Below are 24,522 nucleotides of genomic sequence, written 5' to 3' on the forward strand. Positions count from 1 at the left end.
CCATATATTTGTGATGATAAGTTAATGTGACAACCTTTACGAATATAAAGATCACCTCGATCACTTGTGCCACTTTGATTCCTTGTTCGTTTCTCCTCCACTCTTTATATGTTATTTGAATTCACGTGCCATGCGCGTGGTCTGATTTATTAGCTAACCACGTCCGGAGACCTTTATTTGAATCTGTTAAGTTAACGCGACTTCTTGAGTTTAGAGTAGGGGTGTAGATGCTGAGTCTAAAGCAAGTTTTTGGGCAAATAACGTTTTGTGTAGGGAAAGAATTTTTGGACGCTTTGATAGCGTTCCGCAGTCACCTTTGCATGTGTGATAGGTTCTTAGTCGCCTGAAGTACGTCTGGAAAGCATAGTAAACTCACACGAGCCAGAACAGAGCTCGTCCATTTTAAAGGATATAAACGCAGTTTTTAAGGTGAAGACGGGACCCTAAAAAAACTTTCCTGTAGAGCCTGAAGAACGAGAACTAAGTACGAGAAACTGGTGACATGAGCTAGGCGCGAGGAGCTTTGGGAAAGGAAGAAATTAGCGCGTTTCCCTCCCCTTTTTGTTTTGTTTTGATTTTTTTCTCGATTTAAGCAGAGAGACGTGGGCTCTAAGGCATCATCAGTTAATCATGTAGAAAACTGTCTTTTGCAGTGAGGTTTCTTTTCTCCGACCCCCTCCCTTCAAATCAAATCTAGCTGGAGTCCTGCGGCCAGACTGTGGCAGATGAAGCAAATGTCAGTTGAAGATAGATGATAATGACAGGAACATAACAGACACAATGCTATAAGTGAGGGGTATTACTTTTTCATCAGACGAAGATTCTACAGGGACTGGACTTGACCTCGTTGCGTGACCTGACAAGAAATGTTGGTAATATTCAAATTAGCAGATTCTTTTTTTTCTTCGCTGAGACAGAAATAATAATAGAATATTTCCGATCAACTAGTTTCTGTTTTTTTTTTATTTCTTGAATGATCTTCGTCCCCTTCTTCCTATCATCTGTTCCAGGCCTAAATCAAATATGGCAGTCCTGTGAACGGTTTTGAACTTATTGCGCCAACTCGCCCTGCGTAATATGAAGCTTGCAAAACCTTAAAGGTCTGGGTTCGAGACCTGACCGGAAAATTGTGTTCGGTTCTTGTGCCTCCACACAAGAATATATATGGTTACCATTGAATTGCCAGGGGAACACCAAATGTTGGAAGATCAGTCATAGCCTCGAACCCAGACCTTCCACGGCTGAGCGGTTGTAACTTCAGCCAAAGTTATACGGTAGGATCTGGGTACGAAATTAGATCAGTCATTCTGAGTTCGTTGTGTTCCTGTGCCTTACCTTCACTCTTTTGTTTCCGTGCACTGTGATTTCTCGTTTCAGCCCCCTCTGTCTCCTGTACAGTTATGGTGTACTTTGAACGGTAGTAACACGTAAAAGGAACGTGTAATTTGAGCCCATTCGATACTACCACGTGTGATTCATTTAATGACCTCGCAGAATTTTCCACAGTATTTGAAAAAGAAATATAGTTGCCCTTGGTTCCGCGAGTTGTCCCGCAGCCTCGAAAAGGTACTCTAAAGAAAGCGCTACTGTTTGCAACATAATATGGCTCGCATGACAACTGCCGTAAACGTAGAGAAGACGGCTTGATGTTAGGAATGTCGTCTAAGTCGATTTTCAAAAAGATGAAGTTGTGGAGGCATTGTAGCTGAATTTTTTCCTTGGGTAAACTAGGTGACGGAGATAAAACTGAAAAAAGAGTACTTAATGTTAAGCTTTCGAAAGTAAACATAGTAGATGTTACTAAGCTAATGTTCCTAACGATTCTGTCCTTAAACTGTTCTTATCCAAATTTTCCGTTCAAGACATCTCTTTCACGGCAATGACCTTCCTTACTTACCTCAGTAAATCGCTTTGAGAACAGTAGTGTCTCAGATATGCAGCCATCGCAGATGCTTATTTTAATGAAATTTCATGTATCTAAGCTTTTGGAATCAAAACTTCAGGCTTGAAGTTCAAATGCTGTATGACGAGGGTTTGCTGAAGACAGCTAACTACCCCACAACCTATTCATCACCTCTTGCGTCATGTTCTCCACTAAAACTCTTAATTTGTTAGACAAATGCTTGCGTAAATGCGAGTTTTTCAGTCACGTGTAGGCTTCAACATATCCACGAACTTAAAGCGTGAATGGAAAATTCTCTGTGAAGGGGATTACATTTTTTGAATGTTTTTCAAATGTTTTTCACGTGCCCACTCAATACATATGACATTTTCAAGTTAAAAAAAAGTGTGAAAATCTTATATAGTCTGGAGGTGGCTAAATGAGTCTGTCACGAACACCTATGAACTCGTAGATACACGTCTAATTTTATTTAATTTTTTTTATTGCTTTTAAGGGAAGTAAAAGAGACAGCTGTTCCTAAGATCCCTATTATTTTCTGTAACTTCTGAGAGTAAAAGCTAAATTTCCCGTTCTTAGCAAGATTTCCAACGTACAGACCTGAACTAGTTAATGTCATGGTCTAAGTAAAGGATTTTGTTGAATGTGGATGCCACAGTATGTTAAAGTTATTTATGTGCACGGAAGTTTGCCAAAGCAATGCAAGCTGGTAAAAGTTATTCATAATTTATTTTGTAATTTGTTTGATGTAGTGATTAGCTTTGAATTCTTTCGTATATAGCCAAAGTTCCAATAAATTGAATTTATTTTATAAATACAATGTTTTATTTCAATTGGTATTGATTTTTTTGGAATAGACATCACGATTAACCACTCTGTTGAAAAACTATGTACAAGTACACTTTCAACAAAGTGTACTTGTAGTTGTCCTCAGATGCAGAAGTCTACTTCTCTCGTTAAATTGTATTTTAGTTTTCTATAAAGCTTCTAGTCGTGAAAACGCATCATGTTATAGATTCTATTCAAGTTAGATAAAGCTTTACATTTGATATGAGATTTTCTTTTTTTCCTGCGTGAGCAACGATGCTCATCAATTATTGAACGTTTGTGTTTAGACTCGTTTTATCGCCCAAAATGCTTTAAATGTTTTTCTGAGGACATCCAAGAGGGTGTCATTCTTTAAAAAAAGGGATTTGGGGCCAATACTGTCATGATACGGAAATGTAATACCAGTTGAGCATAAAATTTGGTTTTCAACAGAATACTTTTTGTAAACTTGTTCAGCCTAAAACATGTTTAAACTTTCCCAAAAATTCTCTTACCACAATATGAAGAGTATGTTCTTAGCATCACACGTAAATCACACGGCGTAGCAATAATTTGATGTTGTTGGATTATCTATATGTTATTTTATCATGTCACGATTATATTGGCTTAAGAATTTATTTCAAGTCACGAAATGAAACAATGCTGTACTTAAAAAAGAAAAAAAATTAAAACAAAGAAACTGAAAGGAGCAGTCCACAATGATTTGAGTTACTTGTTACTTACTCCAATGCACTTGCAGCGTTAGAAAACAATTGTTTAAAACGAACATGTTTACAAAGTCCTGAGTTGAAATTTAGAGTCAAAGGAAGTAAAGAAAAGAAAAAGAGTCAGGTTTTTAGCAACAATACAAAGTGAATCTATATCTAAAGGAATTTTTCCTTAGCGTCGCACAAGGGCTTTTGAATTGTAGTGTCTACAAAGTATTTTTATCAAAAATTTCATCAGAGTTATATTATGCTCTTACCTCCACGAATGTTTGAAATTACCGCTGCAGCCAAGACAACAATGATGAAACTCGTGTTCATGTCTTCTTCAGCAACACACTGAGTCTCGTTCCGTACGTGACTAGAATCCAAACTCGATTGTAATGCTTGTCTATCAATATTGACGTGATATCGTCTTTCATTAGGGTTGTATCGAGGGGGAGCTATGATTCCATACTTGCTTGGTTTATCACTCAGAGAAATAAAAACAAGATACTTGTAAAGGGTTGGCTAGAAGTATCTCAAGAGCCTGAAAATGACTCAACTGACGCAGTACGGGATAGGCGTCAGACACGTGCTCGCCCAATGCTGGTAAGAGTTAACTTGTATAGCTGGCAATTATACTTACCCAGTAGGGCCCATGTAGAAAAACCGTGTGAATTGGAAATCAAATGCAGAAACAGTATATTTTGAATTCCCTTTTCTTTCTCCTTTCTCACGGAGGTTTTAAAGCATAAGCCTGAAAATTTGTTACATGTTAAGTGCAGGTTTTTTTTCTGAAAGAAAAACTTGGATAGCATATAATTTTGAATTGTCACCCTTATCTCTTCATGCATCACATGGTTGTTTAATTTACACATACCGAGAGGATTATCATCGTAAACTTTCTTTAGTTAATCTCAAATAAAAAACACGTATGATATATTTTAGCGACAGATAATGGGTGACGAATTGATCTTGATATTTCATTTTTAGACTTGATAATTACTGCAGTTACTCTGACCGCAATGACGCAGCTAGAAGCAATCTGTCACTGACTTGTCATGTATGGTGAATGTGTACGGATCCTCGGAAAACAATGAGGATACAAAGAAGATACCGTTGATCGCCTTCATTGTCACTTGTTGCGTAACTATCAGATTTTTAAAATGTCCTCCTCATTTAAGAGATTGCAGTCTCGTACCAACCCTCTTCACCCTTCTCATTCTGTTTGTCCGTCTAGTGGTCCGTCTGTCTGAAACGATGTAACCATTTCTGTGTGAAAAAGCCTTTATTTTCAATTCAAAGAGAGCAATGCGACCATCTTGCCTGCATGAATGGTCCACATGGTCATAAATCAACCCAAAATATTCACAAGTTTTAATTCCAATTGTAAACTTAGGTAACCAGGATATTTAATAACAAACATGCCCTGGTTATTATTTAGATCAAAAAATAATTGCAATGGCTGGGGAAGCCAACATTCAGCTGATACCGGACGAAAAGCGCTACATTTGCAGAAAACACTGTGTTTAATTGTTCACCTGTAAGTACAGCCGTTCTTTGAGGCACATCTTTGTGCTGCAAAACGACTGCTTGAAAACTGTCATCGTTCAGAGAGATCAGATAAAGCAGGGTTCCTGCAACTACCGACCAGATTTCTACTTCCATTTCATTGCCACACCCAGCATAATATATCTCACGAATGTTTAATCTGATGCAATAGACGCATTTTGTTCTAATAAAGTGATCTCCGCAAAAAAAGAGACACACCAATCTTGATAAGACTCTTGATTTTAAGATCCATTACTTTTTTTACAACCGAGGCCATTAAAGAAGATGATGTACTACGTATACGTAGCGCGGGAAACAATCACACCATGGCTTAATCATATGATCCTCAGGCACTTGCTTATCCAAAGCGAACAACAATAAGGCAATGTTCCTCGGTTGAGAATACAATCATTTTCAGAGTGGAAGGGTACCGCAGGTCCATCAGAGATTAGTGCACAATTCGAAGCAGGGTCCACATAAGTTCAAAAATAATAGTGAGCCAAGTAACGTTATGCATCCAAGGAGAAGTGTTACTTGACGAATTTGACACAACCTTAGGAATATCTGGAAGCGGAAAGAGACATTGTCAGGAAATAGATACAAAAATAAACAGACAAATAAGATAAAATAAAAGAATAGAGACGCTTCATCACCCCGAGATCAAGAAGGTTTAACAGAGGAGCTACCTAGAAAAACTCAGCACCTTATCACTGCTAATTGGTCCATTGAGTTACAATATATGTGGTATATTTTTGCAGTTCATAGGAACATCAAAACAATGCTGATTTCTTAGTCATAGTCCCAAACGTCTGTTTACTCTTAAATCTTCGAAGTAACGAAGAAGAAATTTTTCATGGGAATGATTTGTTTTGAACTAAGTTTAAAGACTCGGCACTAAGAAAGTTCTCATCATATTATGTCATTTTAAAGATCCAACCGAAATTTTAGCAGAATTTCAAGAGATCATCTGAGTTTCAGAATAAAGACGTTACCTTCTGTTGTCTGATTTCTATTTTCACGGCCAGTTTTACTGTTTTGATCCGTCCCTCTTCCTTCTTTCAAAGTAACAATGTATTTCTGTCGATAGCGACATACAAACGGGTAATACAGTTCAGGGGCGTGCCTAACCGCCATGCGTGATCCGTTCATCTTCTGCGAATTGTCCACAACATTTTGATACACAATGTGATCGAGTTCTATTCCGAGGGTTGTCCCGCAGCCTCGGAAGGGTACCCGAAATAAAGCACTGGTGTTAATCACTTGTGGTCTGCAAGAAAAGTGCCTTAAGTGAAGTGAAGTTGGTTCAATTATTGGTAAATCTTGCAAGTCCATTTTAAGAAGCATGTAATTCTCTAAGCATTGTAAAGTGATACGATTGTCATCCAGAGTCGGCAACGATTTACCTGAAATTAAGAAAACATCTGAGTCAGAGAAACGATGTGACAGGTGGCGCTTTAGTACAACTACAACGCATGCAGAAGCAAGTGTTATATTTAGCAAAATAATATTAAAAAATTATGCAGGGAAGTAGAGGTAAATATCCACCTTTTTCACTGACACTGAGATGAGTAATTACATAACAAACTAAAACCTTTATGTCTCAAAATTCCTTCAGCCGCAACTCGTGTAGGCCGACTAACAACAGAAACCAATGTGAAAAGTGAGATGCTGCAAATATCCAGAAGAGCGCAGGCCATTCCTTTCTAACACATAGGAACGTTTTGTTATGACTTCAAACGCAAACTGATTATAAATTAATCAAACAGCTTTGACAGAATGTATTTTCATGAGCAACGGGTCCTGCATGTTGCGTAAGACAACGGTGATCTGCACTTCCTAGCTTAGCTCCTATCCTAAGAGTAACCATTTCTAAATTTTTATCTACTATAAATCATTCTTAGAATAAACGTTATAGGTGATCTACAAACAGTCAGCCTGTTGATTGTTTTGAAGCGAATACCCGCGAACATCTACTCACACAAACAAACATTAGCAAGTATGATCCAAACGATGACAAATCCTTTTCTAAGCCAGTATTCCATTTTAAATGACGACAAACTTGAAATTCCTTGTAGAAATCAGCTCAAAACGAAGAGACAAGTAGGCCTGCTTCTGAAATAATGCTTTGCTGAGAGCTGAGCATGGTTATAACCGGAAATGTTATATCGGGCTTGCTAAGGGGGACGCTAATACTGGCAGCATCACCCAAATGAGCCAGACAAGTGTAATCTTCACCTATTTTACAGCTGGTATGCACGAATGTTGCAGGTATGGTGATTGATATTTAGTCTATCGGTAAAGACGAATTCATCTCTTTTTGTTTATATTAAACAGAATGTGGAGCTTTTTCTTAATTTTTTAAGTTACGCTTCAGATAAATTTATTACGTGTTGTCCAGCTGAAAGTCAGTGAGTCAGTGACTCTTAGTTGGCCTTATATATATATTCTGCTGGTACCTGCCCGTTTACAGACATCCGCCGGTATCAAATTTTATGCAAAACTTAATAAGGCGTCGTTCATAAAAAAGTGATGCAAGCGAAAAGAGTTGATAGGCATCGTTTCTCTTGAATACAAGAGCCCGCAGTTTATTTGCGCGGAACATGCGCAGTAGGGGGCGACCATTTTTCTCCCCGCACGTCCGCATGCGTGACCCATAGCACCGCATTCTCGTCTCCAGAGTCCTCGTGATCGCGTGGCAGAGGAAACGGTAGATAAAAGCAAGGAGCTCTGGGGACAAAAACTAATGGCATCGTAGAAACCATATTTAAATCTAGTGTTTGAAGTTAGTTGTGTGATTATGGACCCGAGTCATCCTGTAAGAGAGACGATAAGCGATTGCTCTAAAGAGAGTCCTACAAGGGAGCTTTGTAGCACAGTTCCCTATGAAAAAATAACGTATCAAGGATCCCAGATATCGAAATGACCCGGTCGAACTTCGCTTACGCAACCCTATAGAAAATCATAATGAAAACTTGCTTGAGTAGGGCCGGCCGCGTTGACGTGCGTGAGCCGGTCCGGAAAAAGCCGTCCAGACTGGTATTGCTTTTCTTATTTTTTAAATTTTTCCCGAAACGTGAATTCTAAAAGTATAATTATAGTTAGAGGAAAACAGAAACGAAAAATGACTCGCGGTTTTCGATGAATTGCGAGTCGGGAAAAGTAAGGGCAAATTTTTATTCAGAAGAATCTTCGCACGCTCGTCTATTGCTTCTTGACCTACCGAGTTTGGTCGTGTCGGACTGGAAGATAATTGACGCACGTACCTCTCGCACGAGCTCGAGCCAAATATACCACTCGACACGCACTGTTACCACTGAAGGGAGGGGAGGGGAGGGAAGAGCTCATCGTACACCAAACCAAGTACACATCCCTACTCAAAATACCCTTAGCGCTAGCAGACCTCTTTTCAGACCAAACAGTGTTCAGAAATAGTAATACTATGAATGCTAAACTGCATCTCACGATTTCAGATAAGTTCTGTTTTGCTTTTCCAGCGTAACCCGTCGAGCCAATTGATCCTTTCGAGCGAAGTCAGGTATTGCTCCAGCCTCCCCCTCTCCCCCCCTCCCGACTCCCGTTAAGTAAATGCACTTCAAACCAATATGTTCGGTTTTTCTTTCGAAACGTGTAATTTTTTTCTCTTGTCGAGTTGGTTAGAGAAAACGCGGCCTACATCTTGATCAATCTGTTCGGCGGAGTTTAAAGACGAAACGCTATTGAGGTGGCAGAAGGTCGAATTTAATTAAAACTTTCATGAATTGCAAATGTCCTAGGCCTGTCACGGCTGGTTTACTGGGAGAATACAGTTCTAATGTATGTGAAGTCCTGTTTCCGCTAGAACTAATTTAAGCAACAGCACATACGTGAAGCAATTTCTACTGCATGAATAGTTTCGTGTGACTTTAGACCGCTGCGCTAAAGAACTCAATAATCTTATTCATATGCATCACTGTTATTTCAAAACAAAATGTATTTTTCATTTATTTGATTCCCTTCAGGTATTGTAATTTTAAACAAATGCTAAAAAATGTAAACTTTCTCAAGGTCAAGGTTGCAAAAATATTCGAAACAACAAGATAGCACTGCAAACCGTTCGCAACAGCCCTTTCATTGAAGTGAAATGTTGAGGAAGAGTACACAATTCGCCAGCTTCACTCTGTTGCGTTAATTAACAATTAAAAATATTCTAGTCTTCAGAAAACAGTAACCGACAAATATTATAAATACGTGATTGCGGAATTGTCATAATCCACGCGTACACTTACTGTGTATATGTTAACCAATATGGCTCGGCATAAATATCGACAACAGTTCCAAATGTCGCTTTAATTTGCAGTCCGAATATTATCAAGAACAACTTTTCACCAAGAGTACATTAAAAGAATGGTTTTAGAAGGAAATAATTGTATATGACTGGCAGTACAATGTTCAGCGGAACCATAGTACGTCGTTGCGAGTTTAATAAACTAAAATTAAAAAATAGGTCCTAAAAAAAGCGAGGAAACTTTTGGTAAATTTTTACAAGTGAAACCACGTGCTAAATTCTCACAGTCAAAATTCAAAACAACTTAAAATCTTATTAGAAGCCCACACTCGAGGGTGCGAGCAGAATATATTTGCATGTTCTGTTGGTGCTTTGTCGCTTGAAAATTTGGGAAGCACGTACTTCAGTTGAAAAAACAAATGGCACATTTTTGGGACTCGACAAAATTTCGCCAAGATCTTCTCTACAAACTGCAAAATATAGGCAGTCGCTATTCAGCCCGAAGCACTGACTTATATCCTTGTCTTCAAATGTTATCAATTTTAATTTAAATTCAGCATCGAGGATTAAAAAAAAAAGTCGTAGAAAGCAAGTCTGCGACATTCTAGTTAGAAGGACCGCCATGCGGAGAAACATGAAAAGCCGTCAGTGGTACGCGAAAACGAACTTTAAACTAACAGTTATCAACAAGTTTCATTTTTTACTTACTTGATCGAGGACAGAAGAAGAACAACAATATAAGATGCTGTGGCAAAACCTGTCGATAGTACATCTTCGAATCAGCTGACTATGCAAATGTTAATTTTAAGTTCACTTTACCCGTCGCTGAATATAACGCCGCATTGTATCGCTTCCGGCGAGCTAAAATAATCTCAAATGAATATTATTCTCGGCGCTGAGGTTTTTGTTCCAATCCCCTCGGCTGGATGTGTTAAGGGCATTGTGTACTTTCAATTAAGTTGACTCACGCAAAGAATTTAAAACATCGCTACAATACCACGGTTATGAAATGTTTACTTATCTGACCGAGATTCGATGCGGTTTCACAAAAAGGTCAAACGGAACAAGGGGAAAACATGAAGCTTCGACCACAATCGACAGGCCATTATTTTGATATTTAATGGCGTCAAAGTTTGAAAGAAACCGCGGTTTGTGCTAGCTTGTGTTAAAGTTACGTCATAGGCGGCATTTTCAGTGAGATATATAATTTGAAAGAAGAAAAAAACGGAAGATGTGAAATTTAAATGCATTCCATGACAAGGGAGAAGTGTCCGAAGACACACGTTTGTATTCTAAGATAACTGAACTAAGTGCTCTCGCCACCTGGGTTTTAATGTCCTCTTAATGGCCACATGTGCACCTGTGGCTTTATACACTCAGCGCAAGGATTGTGTCGTAGACAAAACTGTGGATTATTTCTGTTGAAGAGGTTAATAACCCTGAATCCTAGCTCATGGATGAGCCAGCTGGAGTTACTTGAGCGATAAACAAAAAATGAATTGAACTAATGGATTCTGGTTGCTAAGGGTTTTAATAACCTCTTCACAAGTGGCATTCAATAGCGGAAGGTGTCTTTAACTACATAATAAATATTCCTTCAAATCATCGAAGTGAATTTTTTCACAGACATTGGTAGGAAATCCTGGAGAGCCTTGTGGACAGAGGTATACCTTAGACCGGTAAAATGGCGCTTGTCAACACCACTGAAAATCTCGCACTCTAAAAATATTTAAACTGAATGCTCTTCACTGAATTGAAAAGAACCAACAGCAGTAGGTGGTTAAATGTTCTTCAAGTACAGTTGCCAAGCAATGTACAACAATGTACAATGCATATGCGAGAATCCTGTCTGACACAGATTCTACACGAAAATTTGCGTGTGTATGTAACAAAAGAAGCTCCTTCGCCTTCTCTAAGAAGAAAAAGAAAGAATACAAAAACACACATAGAAACAAACAAACATAAAGGAATCTACGAATTCTTTCCTGCAGACTCTACACGCATTCCTCCTTTGCCTTAAAAGGGACTCCTTTAAAATCAAAATCTGCCAGTAACGTTTGACTTTTACCATCGCATAATTTATGGACAAATTTAGTTACCCTTCTTCCTTAAACAGAATATATTATCACTGAAGACATACGACAAACATATAAAACAATTTTTCACGGAAGGCGAAGTGAATATTGTCGTTAATCCTCGTGACAAAGTCACAGGGATTATTCGACAATATTCGCTAAACCCGCGGGGGATCATTGTTTGAGTATAATTGCTACGGTAATTATCAGAGAAACTGCATTTTATTTCATTAAACTCGTTTCTTCGTTAAGAACATCATAAACTCGTGCAAAGACTATTTTGAAACTGAGTGCTTCAGTATTATTATCAACACGCGCGAGGTGATTCTTGTGCGATATGATGTACATCGCGACCAATCACAGAGTGCACATTTCCATTATCACCTGAACAATTATAATAAAAATATTAGGAAGTGCTAAAAAAATCGCTTGTTATTATCTTCACAAGAACTTAAAAAGTAATTATTCGTAGGAATTATTATGTCTGCTTTGTACATAATCTGTTTTTCAATCTAGCTGTGTTGACAAGCACGACCACGCAAACCCCATGTGTATACCAGCAGAAGCTTATAACCGAGGTTACATGCTTCTGATGCCACTTGAAGTGTCCATAAGATTCCCAAAAAAATCGCTATAGTATCAGTATATTTCAGTATCATTTTCTTTATGTTGGTTGAAGACTCCGGTCTTCTCATCACTTGTGTCTTTGAAAACGTCCTATATTTGTAAGGAGAATTCGTAAGGCCATCACTCGCAAATAACAACGTCTTTACCAGGTTTCTTAGTGACCAATTTCAATCACAAGGTGATTCAAAAACACTTTTGCGTATGGCACGTGCCCGTCCTTCCAATAATTGAGAGGCTGTCTTGTTATTTTTCAGTCCTCAGCTAAAAATAATAACTTTGTCTCTCAAAAAGTTCAGCTGTATCTCGCCTCAAAGTCTTGCATCTCATAGGTTGAGAATGTGGCATGATTTTTTTAACCAATCACAAAGCACGGTGAAGCAAAGCCAAAGCACTCCTGGATTGCTTTCAGCACTCAGCTGGAAAAATCTTTCTAAGGACCACAATCATTCTGCCAAAGATTTGAGCATTTGTTGGACTGCAGGCTCAAGAGCGAGGTCTTCAGCTGTAAGTCCTGAACAGTCTGTTATGGTTCTATCCAAATCATTTACGCGTAATAGAATATCCACACATGCTTCGTGGCCGGCCGCTGAGCTGAGATGGAGAGCTAGGAATACACAAAAAATAACTCTTAACCCTTTACACCCTAACATCAGTATGCATATTCTCCATACTGTTCTCTATACATTTCCTGAGTGCTGACAAGGAGAATTTCTTTAACAATCTAGAGCTTCTTAAGTTGGTGATCATTTCCTTTATTCTTGCGACCTTGCTGTGTGATTCAGGGGTGAAATTGTAAGGAGAAATTAGATGCTGGTCACTTTGAGAGGAAAAGGGTTAAGGCACGTTCTACCTAGACACCGTAATCTCTGCAAAAAAATGACTAAAAAGCCTAAAAGTAATAACTGTTTTTGGAAAAAATAGTATTACCTTGAATTATCATTTCAATAAAACCCAACTTATCTTCAAATTTCAATTTAAAACGAATGAGAATGAACTTGGATCGTTTCCCTTAAAAGAATACTACAGCAAAATTTGGCAATGCCCATCTTCCAAATCAAAGGTCAGTTGATGATCGTAAACAAAATCAGTGCCAAACCCACTTTTATTGAAAATCAAGTGAACAAATTTCATGGAAATGCGTTACCAAAGTAACTCGCTGTCTACATTGGAGGCTGAGTGTAACAATGAAACACTTTAAATGTGATCATATTATCATGTAAAAGACAAATGTAACGTCCATGCGTATTGTTCACGAACATCGCCCAAGAAACGAAATTTTAATAAAAGATTCAAAACAATAAAATGGAAACACTGGACACTAATTACTAAATAACAAGACCTAGGGTCTTCTTTTCCTTTACCCTTCACAAAGAGGCTCTGACGTTTGGTGCACAAAAGTTATTTAGATATTCTTTAACCTGTGCAAACTTGCAATGTTTGCTGTGACGTGGTGTTTATGTGCCTCCCATTTTATTAAAGTCTGCCACAGAATTCACCAAATAACAGTAAAACTTGGATATAAAAACTAAAATCCAAAACAAGAAAGACATACAAACATTACCTGTTCTTCCGTTCTTATCCTGCGTGTTTATAACTGCTCCTTTATCTAGCAAAAACTGTACAGTTTGTGCGTGACCCTCCTGTGAAAAGTTACAGGACACATTGTTAACCACCCATCTAGACTTGGTGAGATAACAACTGGAATACATAGTTGAGGGGAGGGATGGGAAGGCGGGTTTATACCGATTGCAATTACCACGCTCTCACACATTTTCTAGGGTTCCCCCCGGCTTCCCCCCCCCCCCTCCCCCCTCCAATCTCCCGAAAGCTACCTTTCACTTGATTGCTCCCGTCCCCTGGTTAATCGGAAGGTCCAGACGCCTTTGTTTTACAATATTGATCAAGTCATTGAGGGCTTAAAAGATTTATTTAGATCAGAGTTGGTAGAGATACCTAGATGAAGAAAACGGTGCTGCAGTTTACGTTGGGTGAATAACCTCAATACCTTGGCAGCCAGATGTAAAGGAGTCTTTCTTGATTTTTCAGTAAATACATTGACATCTACAGCATACTTTGTAATCAGGAAATTCAGTGACTTGATACACCCGGCTTGGGAAGCCAAATGAATAGCTTGTCTGCCAAGCTGATCCTTGGCAGTTATGGAAGCCTGCACAAAAAGAATACGACAATAAAATTATGATGGCCTGAGAGGGGGAGGGGAGAGGGGTGGATTGAGGGGCAATTTCATTGTTAACGTCTGCCACAGAATGAAAAAAATATCAGGAAAAGGTAAGCAACATTTATTTGACTCCTTGTAACTCCTAGGCACCATTAACAATCTCCTGGACCAGTGGTTTGTTGACTGGACTCTAGGTTGAGTGGTCCAGGACCAAGCTGAAGCCAGGATCATTGGAATTTGTTGTGAGACTAACAATGCCCCTTGTCACTGCAGGGCTAATGCATGAGATAACCTACAACCTTGGATTAGGGACACTCATAAGAATGCTATCCTGATGAAGTTGTAACTCTACAGTTCACTTTATGTCAAAGAAGCTGGGAACTGAGGGAATAGCCTAACAGGCAGACTTCATTTGTGTCTAACAGCATGTCCAATCAACAAGTTGTTGCATTGCAGGATTGCTCAAAAATGTAAATAGGTATGTATCTTCCCACTCTCAATCAGAATTTTGAGCATGCACTTAATCTTTTAACTCCCAAGATCTGACTGTTAATTCTTCCCTCTAACTGGTACACAATTCCTTGTAAATAAGTTATGAGAATTTGGTGTTGGATCAAGATAGCAACTTCTTCCTAATAAGTTTGAGTACTCTCATTACCTGGTGGCTGAATAATGTACAGATGTTACAGGGAGAATTTACAAGTCAATCACTTGTGGGAGTTAAAGGGTTAACACAAAATATGCCAGCTATGAGAAAATTCTTAGCTTGCAAGGCAGGAACATAACTGAAATACCATCAGGAAAGCAGATTTCCTTAAGTGTGGGTGATCTCTCTCTTGCTCATGCTGGTTTACATCATGTGCTCATGGTTTAATTGAGTACTTTCAACAGTGTACATGTTGATTACTTCTTCGGACATAGAGTGAACAGTACCTTGTGTTCATTGATGAGAGTCTCTGCTACTGGCACATGTCCTGCTCGTAGGGCATCCATTAGAGGTGTTGAGCCACAACTGTCAGGACTATCTGGTATGTAACTACATCTGAAACAGCCAATTAACTATTTTTGTTAATGAGTTTTTGATGAAGCACAACCTGAACATACATGTACATGTCCCTAAGAGTTGGTCAAGTGCCCTTTAGCCTGCAGAACAGGTGTTATTTTTTGCCTTTTACAGGCAAATGGGGACAAGTGCTAGGCAAGCATGAAGCATAATTCATGCTCAAGGGGAGGATGCATGAAGCACAAACAAGATTCTTTACCTAGAGTGTGTTCAAGACATAAATAGTTTCTGCATTAGCTATGCACTTCCTTCCAGAAGTTACCAACTTGGTAAGTCTGATTGTAAAAGTATATTCACCTGCTAATCATGAGTTTTACAGCATCCACTCTACCATGCAGAGCTGAAAATGTATTAAGAAATTATCACAAAGGCTCTAACAAAAACAAATTATGTGCATCAATTGGAGGGATAGCCCTTACATTATAAGTAATAATTACCATATGTTCATTTTGTGATCATTTGGAGACAATTTTTAGTGATCCAGCAGTCAACATTATGCCAAGTAAATATAGAAAACAACGGATTTATCACTAAAAAAAAAAACAATTAAAATGAGTGTACTAAAACATATTGGTCTAGATCTGAATATACAATAACTTTAGGACAGCACAATTTAGATAGAGACTTCTCCAATTTCTGAACACCCAGAACTTGCAGGAAACAGCTGTAAATTTAGAATTGAATGATTTTAACCCAGGGTCAGCCAGCCAAAATATTTTTACAAATTTCTGACAAAAAAGAAAAAGTGAATTCTAGTCACCTGCTGTATGAAGCGGTGTCCGTCCATTCTTGCTACAACTGTCCCAAATATCAGCGCAACAATCAAGAAGATAATTCAAAATTTCTACATCCCCTTCCCTATGAAAGTAAATGAAAGTAAAATAAACATGGACATAAAATAATAACTTCCATTTAGTTAGAAAATATGCTAGGATATTTTGCTTCTGGGGACATTACCAGTTGCAAGAGAGGAGCAGTATTCTTAGCTACAAAAGCCTTTAAGCCTTTAGTCCACTATCTTGCAACTAATTTTTGGAACAGGGAGAAAATGGATTGGCCTAAGAAACTTGTGCCACACTCTCTGAAAAGTTACACATTTGTACAGTTCTAAGAAGCACAGAGGTTTCAAAACCTTTTTCATAAGGGGCTGCAGACAGCAAAATAGGCTGTGTAACGACTGTGCTGCAAGGCCAAACCCACACACCAGAGCCTGATTGCAGGCTAAACAAACTGCAAGGAGGTCTAACAGGTTGCAGTAGACAGCCAGTAACCAGCTTGTATTGAAATCTCTGATTTCACCTCCATTAACTATGTGTAGTTAATGTGGTAAAGTCTTTTAATTTATTTCTAAATCAGCAGGGCAAAGAGTACAACAGCCTCCCCGCACCATTCAATGGCCAAGGATTCTTTTACTGAATTTTCAAAAGAAAATTAAGGACCTTTAAATCATGCTGTAGTGAAATTTTTTAGATTAATGTAGTTAACACATTTACAAGTCTTCATGTTTTTTGGGCCAAAGAGTGCAACAGCCTCCCCCTGCCATTTGAAGGCAATGGATTCTTTTTCCTAAATTTTCAAAGGAAATTAAGGACTTTCTAATCATACCATAGTAACACATCTTTTAGATTGATTTCATACAGTTTTTTACTTTAAAATACCATTACTATTTGTAATGTAAAAACTAAAATTAACTTCCAAGACCCCTATTGATACCAGTGTCAAAACACTGACAGGGTTATCCTGTATAAATATTATCATTACTGGTATCATTATTATTATTATTGTTAGTATTATTATATTACTATTACACATACCTGGCAGCAATATGAAAGCAGTTCCAGCCATCTTTATTGGCAAGTCTCAAGTTGGCTCTACTTTGGATTAATTCTCTGATGATATCAATGTTCATCTTGGTGCAAGACATCATCAATGGTGTCCTATACTGACAAACCATCAAAAATGCATTCTATGAACAAAAGCAAAACTGGTAGGCTTTATCACATGCAAGATATTACATGAACACATACTCTTCAAACTTTTTAACCCTTTGACTCCCAAATCAAATTTGTTATTCTCCTTACTGTCAATTATACAATTCTTATAATGTTATTTCAAAGAATTTAGTATTGTATCAACTTATTATCCCCAAATTAATATTTTTCTTTATTCTTATCACTTATCTGGTTGATATTGTACTGGTATTGTAAGGAGAAATTCTGTCTTGGTCGCTCATGGGAGTTGAAGGTTTAAAGAGTTTCTAAAGCTCACATTTCAAGCAGTAGCCCTCTGTAAGAGCAAAGAGCTAATGAAGGGCTAAAACTCGAAACATCAGCTTTATAGGCTCTTCACAACGGCTACCTACATCACCAATTCAGTTGAGAAAACTAAATTTTCCAGTTCAGACATTATTTATAATTCTCCCTACAATATTGCTCCCAAGTCAAACACATGGGTCAGGAGAATAAAGAAAATGATCACTAACCAAAAAAAATCTTAATTGTTAAACAAATTCTCCTTTTCAGTACCTTGAGAAATGTAAAGAGAACAGTATGGAGAATATGGATATTGATGTTAGAGTGTAAAGGGTTAGTAAGCTTAATGTTAAGGTTTACCAGTCCGCTCTCTTCAAACAGTCGATTTCTGCGTTTTTTGAAAGAAGAAGTTTGACACAGTCTAGATGACTACTAGCAGCTGCCTCATGCAAAGCTCGTTTCAAGTCCTTATTTCGCTGTTCAATGTCTACACCGCGAAGAATCAAGAATTTCATCAAATCCAGATGGCCATGGCGTGCAGCGACGATAATTGGAGTGTCGCCCGATTTCAAATGAACACAGTTCAATATGCCTTCCTGATCAGCATTAGAGTCGACCATACTCATGAATTCATCTCGTTTGTTGGCTTGAACCAAGCGTAGAGGGAGAGGATATTCGAAAGAGAGTTGTTTACCAACACAAGTTTCGTTCATGACGTCCGCCATTTTGGTCGGAACAAAACTGACCAACAGAGGGAGAGTGAGTGAAAAATGTTTACCATAAGTATCAGAGCAACAACTTACCTAACCCTCCCCTAGTCATACGCAAGGTAAACATTGGATTAGGGGAGGGGTAAGTGTTTATTACTCAGATACTGACATTGATCCAGTAAAGTAAAGCAAATTTACGAGAGAAAACTATAGAGAAGTGATTAAGATTATTGTCGAGACATTTTCTTTGTTATCTGTAAAATTTTGTTGTAAAAATAGTGACAAATTTGGCCTTTTTTATGATTTCCCGTCCCCACCCCCTGCCTAGAGAGTAGAAAGTTTCTTTAAAAATATCGAGGAGCACTGGGGCGTACAGACGATCGGTAATGGCGGCTAACGAGTGAATTCAAACTGTAAGTCAACGAGGAGTTTTTAAAGTTTCATGGATCGCAATACCACTCCCCGAAAAAAGCGAAATATGTCTATTTCGAATCCTCGTCAACGGAGTATTTCACAATATTTTACTCCTAGAAGTGGTATCAGTAAAGAAGACGTGAACTTCCTCGTTAAACCAACTGCAAATCCTTCTACACCTGGTATTGCCACCTCTGATTCTGTTTTGAACGGACAGCGCGGATTCACGAATCAAGTGACACTTCCACCCACACTTGGATTCACTTCAGCCGCTAACATTTATTTGCAAGCTGGAAAACGGTGTTCAGGAGCTCAAAAGCAGTCAATTGCATCTGTGGAGCGCAATCTAGCGAGTGTTACTAGCCAACCGGAGGATTTCCAAGTTCCTTGCCATTCCAACTCAAAAACTTGTTCTTCTGAAGGAAAACAAACGCTCATTAACGGACATACACGTATCCCTGACTTTGTGGCTTCATCTTCGTTCTCTTCGCCATCTTCCAGTTCTTGTTTAAGTACACTTACCTCCAGTTTATCATCGTCGAGTCCGTCGGCGCGAAACATGAAACGCGCTCCTCGATCAACCAGAAAGCAAAAGAACTTGAAGGGAAAATCTGGAAAAAATCAGAGGAGTGTCCTGAATACCATCTTCGTCAAAAGCGACGATGAAGGTTCTTCAAATGACAGTGACTGCTGTTTAATTATGAACGTTGTTCATGGAAGAAAAGCTAAGCATGATTCTGATGTGAGAGGAAACTCTACATGTAGTTTATCACAAGCTTACTGGAATGATTCCTGCATTCAAAGTAGTCAAGTGAGCCTGGAAAGTGCAGTCAGCAAAAGAGGATGCAATAAAAATAATTCTTTATCTTCTCAATCTACTAAGCAAGCCAAAACAAAATCATCATCAAGTTCAACATTTGGTCTTTTTGGTGGTGACATTATTGATTCTGATGAGGAAGACGATTCTCAAGATTTCAATCAATGTAGTACTGATTTAACTCATTTGCCTGTGGAGATTATGGAGAACATTTTGTGTCAATTGCCTATAGTGGATTTGATGTTGAATTGTGCCTTAGTGTGCCGTCAGTGGTACAACATAATATCAAAGGATTCTGTAAGTTCAGTAAATATATACTTTTTTCAACAGAAGACAGCATGGTCCTTCCAAATATTATTTTGTCCTTAAAACATCTTAACCCTTTAACTTCCAGGAGTCAGATTAACATAAAACTTCTCCCTACAATATCCACACATTCTTTAGCAAACAGGTAATGAGAATATTCAAACTTATCAGGTAGAAGCTGCTATCTTGATCTAGCACCAAGTTCTCATAACTAATTTATAAGGAAATGTGTAGCAGCTAGATAGGAGAATTAATAATCAGATCTTGGGAGTTAAAGTGTTAAACCCTTCTACAGATGTATCTTGTAACTTAGGATAGTAATTGTAGTCTTTTGTTTTTTCTTGTTTTATACATTTTAATTTTTCTTTCACATACTGATTTGTATTTTAGTTCATTCCTTGGAAGAAGAAATATTTCCTTCTAAAGAACAAGGACAATTCATCTGAAGATTTTATGATTGAACTACTGGAGAGAAAAGGACTACTAGAGGTGGATTTGTTTCCACTGAATCTCTCAAGGTATATGTAATAATTTTCTGTTGTACACATTTTTAATGGTTATGTATACTGTACCATGTACGTACATATAGCAACTATATGACAACAGAGCTGCTTGGGATGCAACAAGCCAACAGTTGTGTGAGAGTTTAATGGTCGTATATTAATTTAGCACATCTAATCATGACAACCCTTTTGATGGCCTCAATCCAGGCACTGTTGCTTTATTGATCACAGGAAAAAAAACAGTTATCTTTTAAATGCTAACCCCATGGTGGACAGAGCATGAGAGTAGGAACTTTGCAATATGAAGCAACTAAAACAGAATGATTTTATTAACATATTAACCCATTAGCCCTTAAGAGCGACTAGCAACTAATTTCTCCTCGGAATATCTCCCTGAATCACAGATTAAGGTCATGAGAATGAAGGAAATGATGCCCCAAAAAAAGAAGCTTTTGATCAGTAAACAAATTCTCCTTGTCAGCACCTTAAGAAATGTATAAAGAACAGTATGGAGAATATGCATAATGAAATTAGGGTGGAAAGGGTTATTACCATATTAGTTCTATTAACAATGAAAAATTTTTTATTATTTTGTAGTTTTATGAAAGATTTTAAAAGAAAAGGGAGCTTGTGTTTGATAGAAGAGTTGAAGACACATTCCAAGTTCCCATTGATAGGGACATTCTTGGAAACTCTGACTGGCAGCTCAAAAGAGGTACAATATCACATGATTTTTGTTAGGTGCTTATATAGTTAGTTCGAATGTGTCAATACTATCTCTTTTCCAGAGGGATGTGCAAATGCTGAGAAGTATGGAGTAGTAGTGCTTTCATGGCTTTTCAAGTGTTCTGTCAAATATGTTGACCAAACTCTAGTTTTATCTTGTGAAACATTGGCAAGATCAAAAGTCTTATAGCACTGAATAACAAAGACACATAAATCATGCTTGTATTTCATCAGTCATGCATGAAAATCATATATGCACATCTGACGACTCTGCATCTGAGCATGTAAAATGCTTCTGCGCAGTTAACATATATCTGAGTGGTACTGGAACTTGTACATGTAATCTTTACAAAATCAGATTTAAAGGATTTCAAAACTGCAGCTGTTAACTACTATTACTATAATGATTATCCACTGAAGATAATTCTAATTTTCTTGATCTCCCAGAAGACAATTGTGTACTAAGTGTTCTCCTTTTAAGGCCTTCATTTACTGCTTTTAGTACCTCTTATTACTTAGTGCTGAAATTGCTTTGAATTCTTGAAAGTTCAACAGTTAAAGGGATTGCTTTACCAGCTTGTAAGAATAATGTGTGACCATGTATGTTAATCATGTGTGTTCATCCAATTTAAGCATACACTCTCTTTGTCCAAGGTTCCTAGTCCTTGGTCTGTTGTAGCACTTCTGACACTGGTTTGCCAAACAGTTTATGAAGTACAAGAAATAGTCCGTTGTTTGACAAGGTCCACTTCCTGTCTGGTCCATGACATTCTGGAATGTCTTTACTGTCTGGCATCAATCTTTTACTACCTAGAGTCACAAAACAGAGTTGGAAGTGGGTATGTCTGCCAATAGATTGGATTGCTTTAGATTAGATTCTAATATACACTGCTACAATATACACCTACTTGTATGTGCCTAATGATTATTGCACTGTAAGTAAACAAGTAATTTTTGCATGTCAAATAATTCTTAGGATGAAATTATGAAATACATTGATATTCTCTACACAGGGATTTCGATAACTTTTTCCATATAGTACTGCCAATGGTATAGAAGGTGGCTATACAGTAAGGCAAAAGCAAATCACAAGAGCTTAACCCTTTAACTCCCAGATTAAATTTGTAATTCTCATTACTGTCAACCATACAATTCTTATAATGTTAGTTCAGAGAATTTAGTATTGGATCAACTAACTATCCCTAAATTGAAATTTTTCTTTCTTCTCAACACTTATCTGGTTGATATTGTATGGATATTGTAAGGAGAGGTCTCACAGGCAGTAGCTTTTATTTAAACCAAGTTGTAATGCCAATTTAGCAAGATCAACCTGTCAAATGATAAATTTAAGTGATGTTTGAAGTGTTCTTCCTGCCTTTCATACTGTATTTTGGTTTTTTTTTTCTCCAATCAGTCTTCACTACAGAGTGTTCTATACACTGTATTTGTATGAGAATGCATTTCAAGCCACACGTGCATCTCTTGGTTCTGTGTTTGGTCAGAATTCTACTGGACAGCAGTCAATGATGCGATACAGGTAATATGGGGACTGATTTTGGAAATTGCTTTTCTAGAACTTTCAGATTGATCACCCACTCTCAGCTATCAGCTAAGATAAAAAATTATCCTACTAGGTACTGTATTATGAGGCTGTTTTTCTTTTTCGCTGATGTAAAATGCCTGATCAGAGAAGCAGAAGAGATATAAAACAAGTGCATGTACTTGTCTATACCACACTTGAAAATCCTGGTGAACAAAGAGTGCAAAATTTTTCTGAAGATTTTTTTGCAGGAGAGTTTTCAGTGTCTAAATTAACTGCAATCTGTCAGCTGCCACCCTTTATGAATGTGAAAGAAATCTGAGGAATAATTTCTTTCCCCATAGGTCATCCTTTGACAAGCTGCAGCTTACCCATGAGCAAGTTCGCATTATCAAACATGATGTCAGAGTGGGAGAGATCATAAAAATTGTAGCATTTGCAGGTGAGATGGTTTTTTTGTAGACAATTAAATACCTGGCTCTGCAATAGGTTAACTGGAAGTGAGATTTCTGACTGGAAATCTTAATAAGCAAGCTTGGTCCACATTGCCTGGTATGTATGCCATTGTCTAAACTCATATACAGACAAAATTATGTTTATTTAAAGGATATCAGAGAATTCTTTGTCCACTACAAATAATATCTGGATAAAATTCCTGAACTTTCTTTCTTTATGTGCAAAGAATATATAATGTAATTTATACTCAATTGACCACTCCCCAAATGGGGATTTTCACCTGATAAATACAAACAAATTAGGAAGAAAAGTTGTGAAAAAAACTTGATGGGAGGCAGATCAGTTGGCTCTATACAAAGTGCAGCCAAGGAGTTGAATTTAGGACAAGCAAGAACAAATCCAGTGAGAAGCATGGTGGAGGGCTAAAACCTAGCATCACAGAATCCAGCACATTTCCTTAAACTCTTGGCCACACTGCTTTAAGTTCAATTTAGCCCTTTTATTTCTCACGACATTGCTGCTACATTTCTCAATGAAACCCTGATGTAATTTTTGTTTTCAAGGAACTGGTAAGACTACAACTCTTGTTGAGTACACCAAGATGAGGCCTATGGAACGATTCCTTAATGTGGCATACAACAAGTGAGTGAACATACCACGTTGTAAACTTTCTCGTGGAATCTCTTGAGTTGTAAAGGTGGAAGAGAAAGAGACTTTGAAGAGTTAATGAGCAGTCTTGAAACAGAGCTATTTGAAATTTTGAAAACGCTTTTGCTCTGTTTGCACTTGCGGGCGTCTTATTAGGGCAAGCTAACGTTATAAGCTCGCGATCGTTTATCCTACCGGCGATGTTTGATTTGGAGTTAGAATGTACGGTAGAGGTAGGGAACTGGGGAGGGCGAGAAGACGTTTTGATTTTAGTAGCTTTTCCACAAGCTGAGTCCGAAATGACACTTTTACCAAGTGTCTTGGTACTCATGATCCGTTCAGCTTAACATATTTACATTTTGTTTCATCTTTTGTTTTGTTTTTTTGTTTGGTTTTTTGTTTTGTTTTTGTTTGTTTGTTTTTCTTTAGGTCAATTCAGGAACATGCTGCTAAGATGTTCCCTAGCAATGTTGAGAACCGTACAATCCACTCGCTTGCCTTCAGGAAAGTGGGAGTTAGGTTAGAAGAACAGCATTCTTGATTTTATTGCACTGCAATTTACGCATGTGTTGAGATGTACTAGTACTACTGTAGTTAGTCATTGAGCTTGATTTTACTCGAATGTGGATTACCGTCGTTATTGTGGGGTTTTTTTTTAATGCTTTTGTTTTCGTATGGGTTGCGGCTTTTTATCGTGTTTGTTGTTGATGTTCTTGTTGTTGTGTTTTTACGAATTGAGAAAACTGACAAATAATCTTGCCGATGTGACTCCTAGCTTGATTCTTTGTGAATCCTGCACATGTAGGCGTAGTTTGTATTGTAGTGTGCCGACGAACTCGCTAAGAAAACATCTGGAGGGATTAAAAAAAGAACTGCTAAAATTAAAGTCCGGTGGTGGTTCATGGTTAATTCCCCATGCTCCCCAGAAGGTGCAGAGATGGCTTGATCTAAAGTCTTCATACCAACACTAGAGTACA

At 37.9% G+C, this 24,522-nt stretch overlaps 4 protein-coding genes and 1 long non-coding RNA gene across 9 annotated transcripts in view; 2 read left to right on the forward strand and 3 right to left on the reverse strand.

Moving 5' to 3' along the window:
- Positions 1-69: 69 nt before the first annotated feature.
- Positions 70-3,836, reverse strand: LOC131772832 (uncharacterized). The gene is made up of 3 exons (XM_059088790.2): positions 3,693-3,836; positions 1,336-1,746; positions 70-856 (listed from the first exon to the last, which is right to left on the reverse strand). The coding sequence occupies exons 1-3, from the start codon at positions 3,751-3,753 to the stop codon at positions 738-740; spliced, it is 591 nt and encodes a 196-aa protein (XP_058944773.2). The 5' UTR covers positions 3,754-3,836; the 3' UTR covers positions 70-737.
- A 68-nt stretch (positions 3,837-3,904) lies between these two features.
- Positions 3,905-5,157, forward strand: LOC136284320 (uncharacterized). The gene is made up of 2 exons (XR_010719158.1): positions 3,905-4,023; positions 4,408-5,157. It is a non-coding gene; the product is annotated as an uncharacterized lncRNA (long non-coding RNA).
- Positions 4,718-10,226, reverse strand: LOC131772831 (uncharacterized). 2 transcript variants are annotated; one of them, XM_059088789.2, is made up of 3 exons: positions 6,944-7,126; positions 5,958-6,368; positions 4,718-5,529 (listed from the first exon to the last, which is right to left on the reverse strand). In XM_059088789.2, exons 1-3 carry the CDS (start codon positions 7,005-7,007, stop codon positions 5,414-5,416), a joined length of 591 nt encoding a protein of 196 aa, XP_058944772.2. In that variant the 5' UTR covers positions 7,008-7,126; the 3' UTR covers positions 4,718-5,413. The 2 variants fall into 2 exon arrangements, with proteins under 2 accessions (XP_058944772.2, XP_058944771.1); XM_059088788.2 differs by lacking the exon at positions 6,944-7,126 and adding an exon at positions 9,938-10,226 and having other exon boundaries at positions 4,723-5,529.
- Positions 10,227-10,933: 707 nt separating this feature from the next.
- On the reverse strand, positions 10,934-18,152 carry LOC131772830 (ankyrin repeat domain-containing protein 16). Of its 3 annotated transcripts, none has more exons than XM_059088786.2 (8): positions 17,786-18,152; positions 16,988-17,110; positions 15,934-16,031; positions 15,471-15,513; positions 15,044-15,152; positions 13,937-14,098; positions 13,493-13,571; positions 10,934-12,535 (listed from the first exon to the last, which is right to left on the reverse strand). In XM_059088786.2, exons 1-8 carry the CDS (start codon positions 18,148-18,150, stop codon positions 12,375-12,377), a joined length of 1,140 nt encoding a protein of 379 aa, XP_058944769.2. In that variant the 5' UTR covers positions 18,151-18,152; the 3' UTR covers positions 10,934-12,374. The 3 variants fall into 3 exon arrangements, with proteins under 3 accessions (XP_058944769.2, XP_066030591.1, XP_058944770.2); XM_066174494.1 differs by having other exon boundaries at positions 16,988-17,115; positions 17,786-17,915; XM_059088787.2 differs by having other exon boundaries at positions 12,396-12,535; positions 13,885-14,098.
- A 363-nt stretch (positions 18,153-18,515) lies between these two features.
- Positions 18,516-24,522, forward strand: part of LOC131772868 (F-box DNA helicase 1) — a 32,603-nt gene continuing 26,596 nt past the window's right edge. For both annotated transcript variants that reach the window (XM_066174256.1, XM_059088778.2), the window contains exons 1-8: positions 18,516-19,663; positions 20,063-20,190; positions 20,773-20,890; positions 21,556-21,740; positions 22,316-22,438; positions 22,786-22,883; positions 23,461-23,539; positions 23,975-24,064. In XM_066174256.1, coding sequence (XP_066030353.1) covers positions 18,578-19,663; positions 20,063-20,190; positions 20,773-20,890; positions 21,556-21,740; positions 22,316-22,438; positions 22,786-22,883; positions 23,461-23,539; positions 23,975-24,064 — 1,907 coding nt within the window. In that variant the 5' untranslated portion in view covers positions 18,516-18,577. The remainder of the gene's footprint in view (positions 19,664-20,062; positions 20,191-20,772; positions 20,891-21,555; positions 21,741-22,315; positions 22,439-22,785; positions 22,884-23,460; positions 23,540-23,974; positions 24,065-24,522) is intronic.

This window comes from Pocillopora verrucosa, chromosome 11, assembly GCF_036669915.1.
Source record: "Pocillopora verrucosa isolate sample1 chromosome 11, ASM3666991v2, whole genome shotgun sequence".
Taxonomy (NCBI): domain Eukaryota; kingdom Metazoa; phylum Cnidaria; class Anthozoa; order Scleractinia; family Pocilloporidae; genus Pocillopora; species Pocillopora verrucosa.

Excerpts from the sequence above, each read along its gene's own strand:
- LOC131772832 (XM_059088790.2), bottom strand. The coding sequence starts at position 3,753 with ATGAACACGAGTTTCATCATTGTTGTCTTGGCTGCAGCGGTAATTTCA. Across the intron at positions 1,747-3,692 it reads AATTTCAAACATTCGTGGAG|TTTTATCTCCGTCACCTAGT; the intron begins GTAAGAGCATAA and ends CTCTTTTTTCAG. Across the intron at positions 857-1,335 it reads ACGGAAACAAAAGAGTGAAG|GTCACGCAACGAGGTCAAGT; the intron begins GTAAGGCACAGG and ends ATTTCTTGTCAG.
- LOC131772831 (XM_059088789.2), bottom strand. The coding sequence starts at position 7,007 with ATGGAATACTGGCTTAGAAAAGGATTTGTCATCGTTTGGATCATACTT. Across the intron at positions 6,369-6,943 it reads ACTTGCTAATGTTTGTTTGT|GTAAATCGTTGCCGACTCTG; the intron begins GTGAGTAGATGT and ends TCTTAATTTCAG. Across the intron at positions 5,530-5,957 it reads TAGAAATCAGACAACAGAAG|ATATTCCTAAGGTTGTGTCA; the intron begins GTAACGTCTTTA and ends TTCCGCTTCCAG.
- LOC131772830 (XM_059088786.2), bottom strand. The coding sequence starts at position 18,150 with ATGGCGGACGTCATGAACGAAACTTGTGTTGGTAAACAACTCTCTTTC. Across the intron at positions 15,514-15,933 it reads GACACCGCTTCATACAGCAG|CTCTGCATGGTAGAGTGGAT; the intron begins GTGACTAGAATT and ends ATACATTTTCAG. Across the intron at positions 15,153-15,470 it reads GTAAAACTCATGATTAGCAG|ATGTAGTTACATACCAGATA; the intron begins GTGAATATACTT and ends TGGCTGTTTCAG.